The 18,780-nt window shown below is 43.4% G+C and overlaps 1 protein-coding gene across 1 annotated transcript in view; it reads left to right on the top strand.

The window, feature by feature from the left end:
• The first annotated feature begins 1,818 nt into the window (after positions 1–1,818).
• Positions 1,819–18,780, top strand: part of LOC127531693 (adhesion G protein-coupled receptor E3-like) — a 32,818-nt gene continuing 15,856 nt past the window's right edge. The window contains 4 exon segments of the mRNA XM_051941528.1: positions 1,819–1,970; positions 8,835–9,035; positions 9,855–10,101; positions 10,376–10,816. Of these exon segments, the coding sequence (XP_051797488.1) occupies positions 1,819–1,970; positions 8,835–9,035; positions 9,855–10,101; positions 10,376–10,816 (1,041 nt within the window).

The following is an 18,780-nucleotide window of genomic DNA, read 5'->3' as shown; positions in this document are numbered from 1 at the left end:
TCACCTGTGTCCTTGGAATAGAAAATCTGTGTGTACTTTTAAAGGTTTTAATTCTGGGAAATGCACATTGATCAATAGCTGGTGGGATTTTCTTTGGAATATCTAATGCTGACATCTGAATTTCTGTATGTGTTGCTCTTTTCCTGTTCTCATAAATTGTGAAAATAAATGAATGATGTATATTACGGCTCATGATCCTGCTTACACCAGAAATGTAGAATATTAAAATGTTTATGGGACTGGCTGTGATGAAGTTACTATTTTTTCAGTGGATGAAATGGAGTGGTAAAGTAGGTTTTGAGCTTCGTCAAAAAAATCAAATCAAATCCGAAAAACAAGTAAAAACCTGCATGACACAAAGGGTTATGCATGAGTGCATATTCTGGAATAGTTTGACAGGACTGGACCAACATTTTGATTTGTTTCTGTGTACTTTACAGACAACACTGAGCTTAATGCAAAGCATGTGTCTTCCTCAAGGCTGCAGCATTTAATCACAATTAATGACAGTGTGGCTGATGCATTGTTGTGCACAGATGACTTCATTTAGTTCACATAATTCTGGGTGTAATATGGAACCAGCATTGCCTTAAACTGTACATTTATGTTCCAATAAAATGGCATTTATACTGCAGTCATGTCTTTGGTGCTGCACAATATTTTATATTTCTAGTAAACATAAAGACAATAGAATCATTTCACAATGATGATACAAGGAACAAAAATCTTAATATCTGGAGAGATCAATGGGGAATAGTGATAAAATTCCTTTTTAATTACTGAGCACTTTTAAAGATCCAAAGTTCTCCACAAGGTAGAAATAAAAACAGACAAGTTATAAATTTGTTATATTTAGCTGGACAGATAAAAACATAGTTTGATGTATTAAAATGTATGATGTATGAAATTTAGTGTTTGAATGTTTTCGTATCAGTATTTCTTAATGTATAATCTGAAAGTAGTTCTTTAGACTACACCACAGGAAGCTTTCATTAAAGCTGGCACTAAGTACTGTGATAAATGTCATGGTGACATCTACTTCGAAAATTTAAGTAGAAGTAGCATCATTGAAGTGTTTTTGACAGAAACTTGGCTCTGAAAAGATCTATTCTGGGGAAAAATGTTTAGAATCAGAGTATATTTAAACAACAATTTTTCTTCTTTAGTATCACTTCCAAATTTATTTAAAATCACACTTGGCAACTTTGGATGGAATTTTATTCAAATGTGCATTTAAATAATTAAGATGGCATTTTTGTGCATAAACAGAGTAAGCTATAGAATGACCTGTTAATATATAAAATCTATATTAAAGGTGCAGTTGTTTTCAGGGCATTAATTCATATTTTCCATAACCTTCTATTGTCTTAAGGTTACAAGGGCCGAGAACTGAGACTCAAGTGCGGGAACGAAGACACAGTAGACAGGTGTGGTGAATTAAAGAGTTTATTTTACAAAGGGACAGAGAACATAACACAGGAAACAGAGCGTGAGAACTGACTAAGCTAAGCAGCGCTAAACTCTGTGGAGCTGGCAGGTAAACTGAACAACAGAGTCTGGTCAAACAAGGACAGATTTCACAGACTAACCAGTACTTGGTAAGACCAGGTTATGAAAATAATACAAAAAATAAAACAACGCTCATACTAGACTGCTGACAATTCGGCTGACCAGAAAATCCAAAATAACTCTCAGAACAATAACTAACACGAAACCTCTGAGCAATAGCTGGACTCTAAAAGTGAGCGGGAAACTTACCTGACAAAGCGTAAGGGGAAAGCCGGGTTGGTAGTGGCAGGCAGTGGTAGTGTGCTGGTGATGGCGGAGGACAGGCAGATGCTGTGGGAGATGGAGCTGGACTTTGATGGGGGAATGTGGTCCAGAGTGATGAAGGCAGACGTAGATGAAACCAAGCAGGTGATGGGAGCAGTCCGTACTGAAGAGGGACAGTGCAGGTGGGTCCAGGTCAGGTAGGCGAGCAGGCAGGAGATACAGAGCTGGAATGCAAGGAAACAATGGTCAGTATAAAGTTTTGGCAAAAGGGAGCTAGAATGAACACGGATCAGAACTGACTAAGGCTGTTTAATGGTCTTGCGCTGAGTTTGTGGTCTGACACTTGATTTTCTGGAGAAAAGTAGTAGTTGATGGAATCACGGCGACCTGCTCGCGTACCTCCTCAGGTGATTGGGATTAGCAGCACCTGCCCACGTTGAAATAAGCACCACAGTCACGCCCACCTGGAGAGAAAAGGAAAGGGCTCTCTTTGACTGGATTCACCTGAGAGACATCTTTCTTTTAATCTACTTTTATTTCTTATTTTAATGTTTGTTTTTAACTCGAAAGCACTGTGGTCACCAAGTGTGTGTTGTAAAGTGCTCTATAAATAAACTTTGATTGATTGATTGATTGACATGAAACGTGGGATGGATCCTCATATTGGTGAAGGCAAACCGTACTGGGGTTCAAAACACGCTCGTTTGGGAAGGGGCCAATAAATCGGGGGGGGGGGGGCTAGTTTCTTGGACTCCACCCACAGAGGTAAATCCTTGGCCCGCAACCAAATCTTCTGCCCTAGGAAAGTAGGCTGAAGCGGGGGTACGATGGTTGGCCTGCAGATCCATCTACTGAGCAGCCCACAGGAGGGATTTCCAAGCCTGTTTCCAGGTCACTTCACATGTCTTGATGGAGGATTGGACCAAAGGGATGGCTATTTTCTGCTCTTGTGAGGGAAACAGATTCGGTTGGTAGTCCAGAGAGCAGGATCATTATCTCAGCCATCTGTTTAGCTGTAGGGAACTCGGGCAGAGGAACAGTTGGCTTGGAAAAACAGTCAACAATCACAAGAATGACTGTATTACCTTGCAAGGGTGGAAGACCAGTGACAAAGTCTACAGTGATATGGGACCAGGGCCGCTTGGGGATGGGTAGCAGCTGCAGCAGACCAGTACTGGGTTGGTTTGACTTCTTATTGCGAGCACAGACAGAATAGGCAGAAATGAACACCCGTATATCGGCCTGCATGGACGACAACCAAAACTTACGGCGCACCACCTCCAGTGTATGGGCTTCTCCCAGATAAGTCACACTAGAGATGTGGCCCCACTGGAGTACCAGGGAACAGACTACATCAAGAACAAACAATCAGGATAACCGTTCCCTGGTTGAGGTTGGTGCTCCAGCACCTTTTGGACTTGTGTCTCAACTTGCCATGTGAGGAAGGTAACCAGTCAGGACCTGTGCAGTATGGACTCAGGTTTTCCGGCAGCTTCTGGGGCAGAGAACTGTTGGAACAAGGCATCAGGTTTAACATTACGAGAACCAGGGTGATAGGTCAAACAGAAATTAAATCGCCCAAAAAACAGTGTCCAGTGGGCTTGGTGAGCATTCAACCTCTTGGCTCATGCCAAGAATGTACTCAAGGTGTTTATGGTCGGTCCAAATGATGAAAGGCTATTCTGTCCCCTCCAACGAATGCCTCCACTCCTCCAGAGCCAACTTCATTGTCGATAGTTCATGATTCCTGACACCATAATTCCTTTCGGCCGCTGAGATTTGATGAGAGAAGAAAGCATATGGGTGTAGTTTTTGTTCCAGTGAACATTGGGACAATGCAGCTCCAAATCCAGTGTCTGAAGCAAACACCTCTACAATGAATTGGCGGTCAGGATATGGTTGGATGAGTATAGGGGCAGAGACATTGATTTCCTGAAAGGCCTGGTCAGCTTCACAGGTCCATAGGAAGGGTCTGGTGGTTGAAGTGAGAGCAGTAAGTGGGGCTGCGACCTTTCTATACTATTCATCTATACGGATGAATAGTCAGTAGAAGTTCTCAAACCTCAGGAACCTCTGCAATTGTTTGCAATTGTCAGGAGGTGGCCAGTGCCTCACCGCGGACAGCTTCTCAGGGTTCATCTTTACCTCGCTTGGGGAGATAATATATCCGAGGAACGAGGCAGTGGGTTCATGGACGTTGCATTTTTTGGCCTTGACAAAGAGTCTCTTCTTAAAAAGCTGCTCCAGGACTTGGCAGACATGAAGGATGTGTTCTTTGAAGGTAAAGAGTAAATCAGGATGTCATCCAGAGAAACAAAATTGCAGATCATATCTCTCAGGACATTGTTGATGAGGTTCTGAAAGACAGCTGGTGCATGAGTGAATCTGAAAGGCATCATGAGGCACTCAAAATGTCCAAAGGGTGTAATGAAGACAGTCTTCCATTTGTCACCCTCACAGATCTGGATAAGATGGTCGACATTATGAAGATCCAGTTAGGTGAATACTGTTGATCCATGCAGAGGGTGTGAATGCTGAGTTAGTAAGTGGCAGAGGGCAGGTGTTCTTGATGGTAGTAAAATTTATTTACATAGCACTTTTCACAGATATAAAAACACAAGGTGCTGTACAACAAAAATAAAACAAGGATAAAAGCAAAAACAATAATGCTAAAGGTAGTAAACTGTTAAAATGGGAAGCATCAGCTAAAATAAAGTGCATCAAACAAATAAAATAAAGCAGTTACAGGTCAACAAAATGCCTGTTGGAATAAAATCTTTTCAGCTGCCTCACAAGCATGGTAATGTCGTTAACATCCTGGAAGTCTATACAGGGGCATAGAGAATCATCCTTCTTGTCTACAGAGAAGAATCCTGCACCCGCTGGAGAGGAAGAGGGGTGAGTGACACCAGCAGCTAGAGAATCACAGATGTAGTTCTCCAGGCTTCAACAGGTTATATGGGCAACCAGTAGGACGAGTGGCTCCCAGGAGAAGTTCTATGGTGCAGTCATTGAGACAGAGAGGTGAAAGAGAGATTCTTCTCCTTCTCCTCTCTTGTCTGTGACAATAAGTTCCCTCCACAATCATGTAACTTGTGTAGTGTTACTCTGTAGTTGCCAATCAGCAGCTTTTAGTTTTCTGCTTTGTCAATCCTGAGTTCCGAGTGCTAAATATGGCTGAATTTGTGTTTCGAGTTTTTGTGCATTTTGATTCTAAACTCTCCTGGCTCGGTGGTACTTAGTTCAGATTTGTGGTTAATTCTGTCTGTTTTTGTATTGACCCTGGTGTAGTTGTCTGCCAGACCTCTAGGAGGCTCAGTCTGAGTTCAGCCTCGTATTCCTTAGATCCGTGGCCTTCCGCTTTACTTCCTGTTGGTGTTACCACCATTACTGTTGCTCTTTTGGTTGTGTTGTTAATATTGCTATTGTAATGAATTTCTTTAGCATTGCCTATGCCCACTCGCTGTGTTTTATTGCCACCAGAGTCTCCATCTGCAGATACGAAACAAGACTGCCTCTACCTGGCGGCAGATGTGGTGGGCGTTACACTTGATTTATTCTAGGTCTTGCCACTGTTTATCCTGATGATGTGAGTGATATTTACTTAAGATACAGTAAAAATACTCTATGAAACCAGTGAAAGCTTAAGTCATACCATTTGCATGTATCTAATAGTTTGAATACAGAAAGGTTCTTGTGACGGACACACCGGCATTACAGAAACATGACACAACCGAGCATTTATGTCCACCTCTTTTCTTTGGATAGTCCAAAAACATTGCTCATCTTGTTGGCACATGGTGGAACAAGGCCTACTCCATTCATATCCCATTTACATACCTATCCACCTGAGTCTGTTACCCCAACAACAGGGAATCCAAATGAGTCTGGTCCTCTCTCTTGGAGACTTCTACGTCACCCATTCGGCTCCATGGGACATATGACTCGTGAGTAATTTATGGAATTCTCCATTTTGCTTTTATTTCCTATTTGTCTGTTAAGTTTTTGAATTGATCGGAATACGAGTAAAAGAAGTTTGTGTAAAAATCTGTGAAGCTACAGTTTGGATGAGGCAGCACAATTCTGATCTACAGATATTTATAAATGTTAGTAATAATGATTAAAGATCAAAATACTGTTCCTTTCAGACATGAGACACAACTTAAAAAGCCTTAATAAGGACTTAACATCGAGTGGAGGAAATGCGCTACAGGCCAAAAGTTTGGAAGCAAGATCAAGTCTGTAAAAAAAAGATCATAGTTTCATTAATATACTTTGCACCAAAATAAACATGATTATTCTTTAAAGAGTCACTCATCAGTGTGAAGGAAAAATGACTCTTTCCTCTTTCTGAGGTGTTTCCTTGCAGCTGTGACATCATCCTAAATTATCTCCAAAAAGGCCGATGCTGTGCGAGGATGAAATGCCAGGACTCTCTGCTCTGGTCGAGGTTAGATATTGTCTGTTCTGAAGTGACTAACCAGACTAGTTGTCCCCATGTTGGTCCCAACTACAATATAAACCTAAAAAACAGAGAGAATCCTCAGTAGTGGTGCTGACACAGATTGCATGTGCTGCTGCTCTGTTTGTGTCACTTGTCCTGATATTCTCTCCTGCGTTCTCCATTATGTTTTACAAATATGTTACTAAGCAACATTTATTGTCTTGCATTCCAAGTATTGCTTCTTTTCAGCCAACCAGTCATATATTAGACTCAACATGATGATTGAAACTGAAGTACAACTGTGTAGGAATGTAATTTTTTTGTAAGACAGGGTTGGCATAGACAGACGTAGACATTGATTGATGATGCAAAAAATAAAAAAGCATGGAAATGTCCCTTTTTTTCTCATTCACTAGAAATAGAAATCTGAAACTGTGTTTTAAAGAGTTTCTGGTGTCTCTGGGACAATGTAATCCAGGTTTGATCGGTTCAAGTACCAATGACCTTGGTAAAAAAAAAAAAAAAGAAAGAAAAAAAGAAAAAAGAGCAGCAAAAATGTTTTGTGTTGGATTTTTTCAGATGTAAAAGTGGGTCACAGAGAACACACATGGGCTGCATTCTACTAACAGATGCTGCCTCGTCCTGCTACATGCTGAAGTCTTGGCTACATCTTCCCCTTTTCACCTCTGAACCTATCAAACACCTCAAGTCAGTGAATTTGCATTGTTTTTTGCATTTCCATAATCCCTTTTAGGAATACATTTGTGGGTGGTGTACTCCTTTTTTTAATGTGTAAAAACTTCACACAGTCAGAGCTGATCTGCAGACTTGACATGGGAACAATGGACTGTGTCCTGGCACAACTTCTCTGTAAGTGAATTGATATTATTGTGCTCATCCTTGATAAATTTAGCTTATCAGAGGAAATCCTTTTTTTTAAATTAATGCCAGGGCTCATTTATTTAGCTAGAATATGGTTTATTTTGGACAGACAGTAAAGATTAATCTCAATCAAACATTGGTAATTTTTTATGATTCATGCCTTTAATGACAGTTCTATAAAGATGCAGCTGGTATTTTATGGTAAATGTGAACGTGGTGTTAATTAAACCAGATGTCTTTTGGTATCAGTCTGTTGTTTGCAGTTAAAATGTATAATTTTGATGCATCAGCAACTTCTTCACTCCAGTGTTTTTCCTGTTGTTAGGTTTGCTTGTCATTCCGGTCTTTTGTGATTTCCCTCCAGGTACGAATGATTTTGACTTTCACAGTGACACACGAAACAACACAGCTTTTAACAATGGATGACATAGCCCTCATGTTTTATTGTGACCTGCAGGTTCCTGTGATGGATACACCACCATAAATGAACCATGGCGCAACGTGAACTTCAGATCGAAGTCTTTCCCAGGCTTTCCTAAAAATGATTCCTCACTTGTTAACCAATGGTTGCGCTTCACAGGGATTGGAGGAGACAGAATTGTTACAGAATGCAACATATATACTGGTGGATCACTGTCTGGAATTTTTATTGAATTTCAATATCCAACCGAGCTGTCTGATAACGTCTGGACAGGAACAGCTCGAGGTTCTAAAAAGATCTGTGGTGATTTAGCGATACCAATGAGTGTAGTTTGGTGCCCTGGAGGATTCTACGTGTTCAAATCATCACCCCACCCAGCATCTTTTCTGGGTTATGTAACCTGTGAGTTGTAGCTTCCTGTTGTAATCATATAGCTTCTGTTTCTCTGTGAATATATAGAAGAATCATACATTACACGCAGATTTCAGGGAAATCAAACTTCTGACGACTAGCTGAACTTTTAAACTACTTATTATTTGTTGTGCAGCTGTTTGTAATGGTCGTGTATAAGAGGAAGGGAAGGTATGACTGGGTCATGGAACTGGTAGCTTCAACAAAACTATGACATGAGATGCTCTTTTAACGCTGCTTGACTGAGAATAAGTAAATGTTTCATGTCTGGATCCACATATGATATGGTTCTAAGACGATTTTATTTGCACACTAATTAAGTCCCAACAGATACAATGTTGGTAAACAGTTGAAAAGGTTTTATTTCGTTTTGTTTTTTTTATTCTCATTAATTATATGATCATGCTATAATCATTTTATCTCTGTTTAGATCATCATGACTGTAATCAGGATTCCTGTGGGCCATTCGCTGGGTGTACTCTGAACATACCCGGAGGCTGTGGTTGCATTCAAGGATATGAAATCCCCTCAACACACCTGCCTACTGCTGAGTCATTTGGTTGTACTGGTAAGTACAGGCAAAAAATTGAACAACCATGATGTCCTCTGAAATTGTGGGTGGTAATTATTGTCACCATGAGTGCATAGACATATCTGTAATGTCTTATGTCTATAGTGTTTGGGTTGCTTCACTATGGGGAGAAAATGAAGAAAACTTTGCTACAAATCAGTGAAGAGATGCATCAAGAGGCAGCATGTGCACAGCGTGTTGATATCATGTCATTTTTTCAGACATTGATGAGTGCAAGAGGGACCCAGGCATCTGTGGTCCGGCCTCATGCTGTGAAAACACCAAGGGGTCATACCTGTGTGTGACGTGTGATGATGGACTGACTACAACAGAACCAGGAACTACAGCAGAACCAGGAACTACAGCAGATCCAGGAAATACAGCAGATCTAGGAAATACAGCAGATCCAGGAACTACAACAGATCTAGGAAATACAGCAGAACCAGGAACTACAACAGAACCAGGAAATACAGCAGAACCAGGAACTACAACAGATCCAGGAAATGCACCTGGAACAAGCACCAACTGCGAAGGTAACATTAAAAGGCAACATCTTCATTTGTCTCTCTTTCTTGCACCTCCATCATATTTATGCAGTTTGCAAAATTTTACTGAACCCTTGTGTGGTCTGAACATCCTGTACACTTCACTTATCCTAAAGGTTAAAAATGACCCAATTCCACTGAGCCTCTAAAATGAAGCAGCTTCATTTAATTTTCAACCCAAAACTGATTCTACATTAAGAAACAACCTGTAAAGCATCACACAGTCAAACAACACATATGTTGAATGAGTACCTGTTCCTTCCTCAGATACTGCAGAGTGTTTCAACTGTACTGCCTGTGGTCCTCTTTCTGTCTGCACCAACATATCTGGAGCTGATGTGTGCACCTGCCTCCCTGGTTATCAGCCCATCATCCCAGATGTTGAAGCCAGCATCAATAATCCATGCACAGGTGCGTTTTCTTGGTCACTGTTTGTTCTGCTTATGACCACATGTAGCCCAGACTGCAGTGTTAGTAGTGTTGCCTCAGGTTTAACTGTTTAACCCACCACTCTTGAGTTTTAATACAATACTGCACCTGGAGATTGCAGATCATTAAAGGTCCCATATTATGCTATTTTTCAGTCACGTCATATAGGTCTCAGAAGCCCAAAAACATAGTATTTAAGTTTGTTCGCCACAAAATCATCCTTTGTTCGGAGTTTCAGCGGTCAAAAAATTCACTCTCACCAGCCCTCCTCAGAACAAGCTGTTTCTGGGCCTGCTTCCAGGTATGCAAATGAACGCATCTGTCCACTCCCCCTCCCCTCTCTGGGAGAGGATGCGCTCAGTGCTACATTGGTGTCAGAAGTGGGATGGCGCTCGCCCGACTGCAGATGGAGGAAGAACTGAGGGAGCTCCAACGAGCTGTCACCGAGGGACTGAGCCGCCTCTTGGGAGCAAACCCAAGAGGAAAAGAGCCGGCTAGCGGAGAGTTCGCTCCCGTAATCCCCGACAGCTCCACCACACCTAGAACCCGCCGCCGCAAAACGGTGGGCCGCCACAGGCAGCAGCTGCTAGCAGGAGAGATGCTCCAGCCGGCAGCCAGCCAGGGGGTTCTGGAGTGGCGGTTCCCTCACAGTGCCACTCTTCTCTCGTTTCCCGGAGCTCGGCTTCTCGGTGCAGGCGCCGGGCAGTCTCGTGCGAAGTGACCAGGCTCATGGCACCGGTAGCAGCCGTCTGGAGAGCGGCGGCGACGTAGGCGGCTCGGTCTCTCGCTCCTCTTCTTCCCCAGGCCCGCACTCAGCCATCCCGACATGCAGCTTGAACGCGGAAGTCGTGGGGGCGCCGGGACGTGAGCGTGCGTTCCGCTCTCTCGGCTTCTCGTAGTGCCTCGCTGAGTGTTTGCTTTCTGCACAGCAGCGGCGCCGGGCGGCTCCCCACTCTCGGCTGGTGGTGCCCGGTGGCTGGCTGCCGACGGCTGGGGAGATGCTCCGGCAGCCGAGGAGATGCTCCGGCAGCCGAGGCACTACGAGAAGCCGAGAGAGGCTCACGTCCCGGCCCCCACACGACTTCCGCGTTCAAGCTGCACGTCAGGATGGCTCAGAGTGGGCCCGGAGAAGAAGAAGGGTGAGAGACCAAGCCGCCTACGTCGCCTACGTCGCCGCTGCTCTCCAGACAGCTACTACTGGTGCCATGAGCCTGGTCACTTCGCACGAGACTGCCCGGCACCGCACTGAGAAGCCGAGCTCTGGGAAACAAGAGAAGAGTGGCGCTGTGAGAGAACCGCCACTCCAGAACCCCCTCCCTCACCCAGGACAACGCACGCTGGTAGGACAGTGCGGAGGGGGGGGCGCAGTCAGGGGGAGGAGTTAAATCCACTTATTGCGTCATAAGCGGACCCAAATCAAAATCGGACGTTTGAGCAGGCATTTTCACAAAATGTGGTGTAGCAAGGCAGGGAGGAAACAGACAGTTTTCAAATTCGAACCTCATAATGAGCTACTGCAACACACACTACTGTAAGACCACTTTCACAAAGTGAGGTTTGCATAATATGTCCCCTTTAAAAAAGCTCACCAGTGTCAACAAAATCACCTCAAATGCTCACGGCTAGCTGCAACGTTTACAGCATGAAAAAATAATGGTAAATGGAAGGTCACTGTTAGGTGGGAGTCAGGGTGATACGCAGGTATACCCCATACACCCACTAGAAAAGGTTCTGAATTTCCCTGTAACCTCTTAAAATGCGCAGGAGGGAGTAAGAAGACATTTGACAGCTTGTGGATAAAACCTGCTTTTGAATCTGTTGGTTTTGGCTCTAAGTGTCCTGCAACATCGACCTGAGGGGAGGGAGGAGAAAACCGAGTGTCCTGGGTGTGAGAGGTCTCCGGTGAATCCTCTGGCTTTGCTCTGAAGTCTGCCGGTGTAAATGTCTCGGGGTATGGCAGCAGCTGAACCACACTGTACAGCAGTAGGTTAGTAGGCTCTCAAAGGTGGAGCGGTAAAGGTTTATGAACAGTTTTTACGGAGATGAGTTTCCTGAGGAAGTACAGTCTCTGTTGGGCCCTCCCCACCTGGTGTGTGATGTGGGTGGGCCATGTGAAGGTCACTGTCAGGTGAAAGTTCTAAATGTGACATCAAGACCTGAGATTAAAATGTGTGCTGTGAAAATGAGAGCCACGCAGCGAGAGAGTGGGACTGAATGTATTTTTGTGTGTTGCCTCTTTTATTTTTATTTATGTTTTTCAGATATTAATGAGTGTTTTGAAAACTCTACTGTCTGTGGACCTGACTCTGACTGCATGAACTTAATTGGATCGTACAACTGCACCTGCTTCGCTGGTTATCAGCCCATCATCCCAGATGTTGAAGCCAGCATCAATAATTCATGCACAGGTGCGTTCTCTCACTGTTTGTTCTGCTTATGGCCACATGTAGCACAGACTGCAGTGTTAGCAGTGTTGCCTCAGGTTTAACGGTTTAACCCACCACTCTTGAGTTTTAATACAATACTGCACCTGGAGATTGTAGATCATTAAAAGAAAAGCTCAACAGTGTCAACAAAATCACCTCAAATGCTCACGGCTAGCTCCAACTTTTACAGCATGAAAAAATAATGGTAAATGGAAGGTCACTGTTAGGTGGGAGTCAGGGGTGTAGTCTACGTGATACGCAGGTATACGCCATATACCCGCTAGAAAAGGTTCTGAATTTCCGTATAACCGCTTAAAATGCGCAGAGATACAGATCAGTATGTTTTATAACGTAACGTTCACTTTCCCAATTATAAATTCGCCTTCTCAGTGTAGCCCACCTATCCTTATGTTATATAGGAAAGGGCCCTGAGTTCCTTTTAGTTATACTCTGGGATGAACAGTCTTACCTGACTCTCTTGGATCTATGTAGCAATCTCAACACTTCAATTCTGAGGCTAAAATATTCAGTGCAATGTGCAGAATAAACTAGTTTATGGACCATTTAAATCAATAACTGTAGCAGAATAGTCAAACTACAACAAATCCCACTTTAATTAAACCCAGATTCATGGGAATGAATGCACATAAGCAACAAACACAGCCACAATTCAGCTTCACATCAAACCAACTTCATCATAATAATGCTAATACTGAAAGAATCACAATAACAGTTTTTTCTATTTCAAATTGTCCCTTTAGCTAGGGTGTGCACACCATTAACTAGTCTCTTAGCCAGCAATTCATCCCAAAAAAAAAAACACAAGGTGCAGGCCTGATATGTCGCCTGGGATTCCTCAAAGGAAACTCCACAGTTCTTCACTCAATAATGAGCAAAACAAAGCAATAAGCGTGATACCTCTGTTCAGCGAACTGTCGGCGTCCAGTGACTCCTACCGGTCCTATAACCTCGGTCCATTAGCAGACGAATCGACGACACACTGCAACTCCAGCGGCGCTCTCCTCATATATTTCCACATTGCCAAAGGAACTCTGAGCTTTTCCGGTCACTCAGAGCGCTATCTGGTATCCCTCTCACGGTCTCCAGGTCGGACACAATCCAGGATAGGCTACGTGGCTAGCTGTGTTAGCTAACTGAAACCACAGTCCGATCGTAATGCTAATTGGCTTAGCCATTCACTTAGCTAATGAACGAAAGCATGAGTAACAGAACTTTGAGTAGAAATTATCTGTCGCTTACTCAGCGGTCTCATGGCACATCCTTTCATAGACTATCTCACTGACAATCTACAGCACAAAACTGGCATTAGCGCTCGCCGTCTGAACACGTGCGTGTCTCTCTCTGCCGTCCGTGCGGTCCCTTCTCTTTCTCTCTCACTGCCTGTACGTCACTTCCCCATTCACAGGTCAAAGGTCACAGGTCAAAGAACAAACAGGATCACAACTAAATATTTTAAACATGAAATAAAATATTCACAATCAAACATTTTAACCATGAACTTAACAATGTTAGTCACAATGAAATGTATGGATTTTAACAACAGTTTACTAAACTATTTATTGTTGACTATTTAATATTTATTTATTCAAATGTACTTCTTATCCCTAATTTTATTAAACCTTATTCCAACACTACTACACCATAAAGTTTGAAATTTTTAGCCTGGCTACATCAGTGTTACAAAGCAGTGAAGGTGTATGGCTTAGAACAGGGGTCACTAAATGAACCGTGGTACGGATCCGGTGGACCCTAACGTTGTCCAGATGGGTGTACATTTGACACAGGGTTTCTGCAGAAATTAGTCAGTCAGATTTAATGCCATTTTTAATGCCATTTTAATGCTATACTGTAAAAATTTAATGCCACGACCGTGAACTCAACACATTACACAGATTTGTTTTTTGTAAAAGATGATTTTTATATGAAAACTGTCCCTATATTTCATTGTTTCTGAACCCGGAAACCACCCCTGACCACCCAAGGGCTGCAGTCATTCTCTGAAATCCACATTTTCTAACTATTTTTGTTGGAATTTCCATTTCCCATTTCCCAGCTCTCCTCCTGGTCCAGCCTGGCGGCCACTTTACATACATCCAGTTTTTGGCAATTGTACCCAACCGGCCGGTACAATTATCACTATGCTTCGGCATGTTTACGCAGATGCACATATCTGATGAATTGCAGTCTATAATTATATATTATTATGTTATTATTGTCAAATATTTTCTTAAACTGCAGAAATAATTTTGAATGCCACTGAAAATCAAGTTTAATGATTTTTAATGCCATTTAACTCCTTAATTTTCATAAAATCAACTTAATGACTAATGCCCTGCAGAAACCCTGTGACAGGTCGCTTCTATTTTACCGGCGCAGTTTTCCAGTGTTTATCATTGGTCTATTAGCTCAGAAAACACACAAACCAATTATGTACAATTTCAGCCATCACACGTGACGCTACTCAGCCAATGAAGTCGCTGCATTGCATCCCAGCTTTGCCTTCAAAAAACAGCTGAGAGGTGAGGGACAGAGAGGAGGACAGTAGTGATGGAAGTTCAGCTCTTTTCAGTGCTGGTTCTTTTGGCATGGCTTCCAAAGAAGAGCCAGCTCTTTTGGCTCCCAAACGGCTCCTAATTTAGTATTGTTTGTAGCCTCATATTTTAGCCTAACCTGGCAAATAGGAATAATTTGTGTACTGACAAACTCTTTTGCATTCAGTGTTTTTATGAGAAGCCTTATAATTGCCTCATTTTGTGCATTTGTTTTGTTACAAAAACAGGCATTCTTACTTTTGTTTTAATATTTCAATCAAACGTTTTTGCACAAAAAACAAATGAACAAAACTCTGCACACAAACCCACACAACCAGAACAGAAACAGAACCAAACTCAGTATTCAAACAGTATAAATGTCCTCGGAGCAGGCTGACATTCAGAAAAATCAGATGGCTGAGCTTGGGTGGGCTGATATTTCTCCTTTTGGTATCGGCTCTGTTTTTGAGAAGATTCTCTCAGATGGAACAGAAGTTGTCACAATACACAGTCTCCCCTCCATCACCTTCATCAGGTGGGGCAGACTGAGGCCTTGTCCTGCCTCCAGCTCAGTGGGTCGTCTGCTGGTTGGATGAGGGCTTCCTCTAGATATGATCCTCCATTACCACATCAGCTGTAGAATTTCTCCTGAATCATCTCCTGTAGCTCTTCCATCAAAGAGGCTCCACACAGCAGAAGTTTGAGGTTCCTCCTCCACTTGGTCCTCTAATGGTGGAGGTGTCAGGCTGCTGCTGCTCTTATTCTCTGAAGTTTCTCATCAACAGCTCTGTTGTCACTGAAGGCAAGCATCTTTAACCTAGGATCCCATAACACGGTTTCTGAGAGAACAGTGTTCAACTCCATACTCCATTAAATAAGTTGGGAGTCGGTTCTCACTCGATGGGAGTTGGCTGTTCAGAGTCACTACATTAATCAGCAGATCTAAAAGGGGAGTGATAGAAGACAGGAAAAAATGTAAAAGGGTTCATTTGTTAACATTTATGAGATTTAGATATAGTTAAAGATGTATAGAAGTTGGTTCAGGTTGTTCATGATTTTTTTTCAAGTTCTACACTTAAAGATATCCAGTTATATAAAAAGTTATTTTTTAATAAATGTTGTCAAAATGTTTTTGAACCATACTGAATTTATTTGACGGTCATTTTTTGATTACAGGTAGACCCTAATAAAACTACCAGGTTACAACAACATATATCACACTAACTCAAGTTAGACATTATGATGTTCTGGACTTTTGCTTTAATACATTTTCTCTGACTGGACCTCTCTGAATTTTAGCTAAATACCCCTGGCTTAGAAAAAGAAATGTAGCCGCAAGGGGACACAAGCCAGTGTCTTATTGTGCCAGTCCCAAGCCCAGATAAATACAGAGGGTTGTGTCAGGAAGGGCATCCGACGTAAAACTTTGGCCAAATCAAGCATGTGAATCAAATGTATGACTTCCATACCGGATCGGTTGGGCCCGGGTTAACGACTGCCATCGGTGCTGTCGACCTACATGGTGCCGGTGGAAAATGGACGACTGTTGGTCGAAGAAGGAGGGGAGGAAGGTGTGTTCGTAGGAAGAGAGAGAAGAGGAACACCAAGAGTCTAGGACTGAGAGTAGGGACTTTGAATGTTGGAACTATGACAGAAAAAGGTAGAGAGCTGGTTGACATGATGCAGAGGAGGAAGGTGGACATACTGTGTGTCCAGGAGACCAGGTGGAAAGGTAGTAAAGCTAGAAGTTTAGGAGCAGGGTTCAAGTTGTTCTATCATGGTGTAGATAGGAAGAGAAATGGAGTAGGAGTTATCTTGAAGGAGGAGTTTTGAGTGTCAGATCGAGTGATGAGCATGAAGCTAGAAATTGAATGTGTGATGTTCAGTGTTGTTAGTGGGTATGCTCCACAGGTAGGATGTGAGCTGGAGGAGAAGGAGTAATTCTGGTTGGACCTTGATGAAGTGATGCAGAGCATCCCTAGAAGTGAGAGAGTTGTCATTGGTGCAGACTTCAATGGACATGTTGGTGCAGGAAACAGAGATGATGAGGAGGTCATGGGCAGGTTTGGTATCCAGGAGAGGAACGCAGAAGGACAGATGGTGGTTGACTTTGCAAAAAGGATGGAAATGGCTGTAGTGAATACTTTCTTCCAGAAGAGGCAGGAACATAGGGTGACCTATAAGAGTGGAGGTAGGAGCACACAGGTAGACTACATCTTGTGTAGACGGTGTAATCTGAAGATCAGTGACTGCAAAGTAGTGGTAGGTGAGAGTATAGCCAGACAGCATGGGATGGTGGTGTGTAGGATGCCCCAGGTGGTGAAGAAGATGAAGAGGGCAAAGGCAGAGCAGAGGACCAAATGGTGGAAGCTGAAAAAGGAAGAGTGTTGTATGACTTTCAGGAAAGAGTTGAGACAGGCTTTGGATGGTCAGGAGGTGCTTCCAGATGACTGGACATGTACAGCAAATGTGATCAGGGAGACAGGTCGGAGAGTACTTGGTGTGTCATCTGGAAGGAAAGGAGATAAGGAGACTTGGTGGTGGAATGAGGAGGTACAGGAGTGGATCCAGAGAAAGAGGTTAGCTAAGAAGAAGTGGTACACTGAGAGGACTGAAGAGAGTAGACAGGAGTACAGGGAGATGCAGCGTACGGTGAAAGTAGAGGCGGCAAAGGCCAAACAAGGGGCTTACGATGACTTGTATGCTAGGTTGGACAGTAAGGAGGGAGAGACTGACCTGTACAGGTTGGCAAGGCAGAGAGACAGGGATGGGAAGGACGTGCAGCAGGTTAGGGTGATAAAGGATAAGGATGGAAGTGTGTTGACAGGTGCCAACAGTGTGATGGGAAGATGGAAAAAGTACTTTGAAGAGTTGATGAATGAGGAAAATGAGAGAGAACGAAGAGTAGAAGAGGTGACTGTTGTGGACCAGGAAGTAGCAAAGATTAGTAAGGATGAAGTGAGGAGGGCATTGAAGAGGATGAAGAGTGGAAAGGCACTTGGTCCTGATGATATACCTGTGGAGGCATGGAAGTGTCTCTGAGAGGTAGCAGTGGAGTTTCTGACTGGGTTGTTCAACAGGATCTTAGATAGTGAGAAGATGCCCGAGGAATGGAGGAGAAGTGTGCTGGTGTCCATCTTTAAGAACAAGGGAGATGTGCAGAGTTGTGGCAACTACAGAGGAATAAAGCTGATGAGCCACACGATGAAGCTATGGGAAAGAGCAGTTGAAGCTAGACTAAGGGCAGAGGTGAACATCTGTGAGCAGCAGTATGGTTTCATGCCAAGAAAGAGTACAACAGATGCAATATTTGCTTTGAGGATGTTGATAGAGAAGTACAGAGAAGGTCAGAAGGAGCTGCATTGTGTCTTTGTAGATCTGGAGAAAGCTTCAGACAGGGTGCCCAGAGAGGAACTGTGGTTTTGTATGAGGAAGTCTGGAGTGGCAGAGAAGTATGTTAGAGTGGTGCAGGACATGTATGAGGACTGTAAGACAGTGGTGAGGTGTGCTGTTGGTGTGACAGAGGAGTTCAAGGTGGAGGTGGGACTACATCAGGGATCAGCTCTGAGCCCCTTCTTGTTTGCTATGGTGATGGACAGGATGACAGACGAGGTTAGACAGGAGTCTCCATGGACTATGATGTTTGCAGATGACATTGTGATCTGTAGTGAGAGCAGGGAACAGGTGGAGGAGAAGCTCGAGGCGTGGAGGTTTGCCCTGGAAAGGAGAGGAATGAAGGTTAGTCGCAGCAAGACGGAGTATCTGTGTGTGAATGAGAGGGACCCAAGTGGAAGAGTGAGGTTACAGGGAGAAGAGATCAAGAAGGTGGAGGATTTTAAGTACTTAGGGTCAACAGTCCAGAGCAATGGAGAGTGTGGAAAAGAGGTGAAGAAGCGTGTACAGGCAGGCTGGAACGGCTGGAGAAAAGTGTCAGGTGTGATGTGTGATAGAAGAGTTTCAGCTAAAATGAAAGGAAAGGTTTACAAAACTGTGGTGAGACCAGTCATGTTGTTTGGTCTGGAGACAGTGTCCCTGAGGAAAAGACAGGAGGCAGAGCTGGAGGTAGCAGAACTGAAGATGCTGAGGTTCTCTTTGGGAGTGACCAGGATGGATAGGCTCAGGACTGAGTACATCAGAGGGACAGCACATGTTAGAGCCTTTGGAGATAAAGTCAGAGAGGCCAGACTGAGATGGTTTGGACATGTCCAGAGGAGAGAGAGTGAATATATTGGTAGAAGGATGCTGAGTTTCCCACTGCCAGGCAGGAGGCCTAGAGGAAGACCAAAGAGGAGGTTTGTGGATGTGGTTAAAGAGGACATGAAGGTG

This window comes from Acanthochromis polyacanthus, chromosome 21 (assembly GCF_021347895.1).
Source record: "Acanthochromis polyacanthus isolate Apoly-LR-REF ecotype Palm Island chromosome 21, KAUST_Apoly_ChrSc, whole genome shotgun sequence".
In the NCBI taxonomy this organism is placed as follows: domain Eukaryota; kingdom Metazoa; phylum Chordata; class Actinopteri; family Pomacentridae; genus Acanthochromis; species Acanthochromis polyacanthus.
The sequence above is the reverse complement of the archived record's forward strand: the minus strand, read 5'-3'. Positions and strand labels throughout refer to the sequence as shown.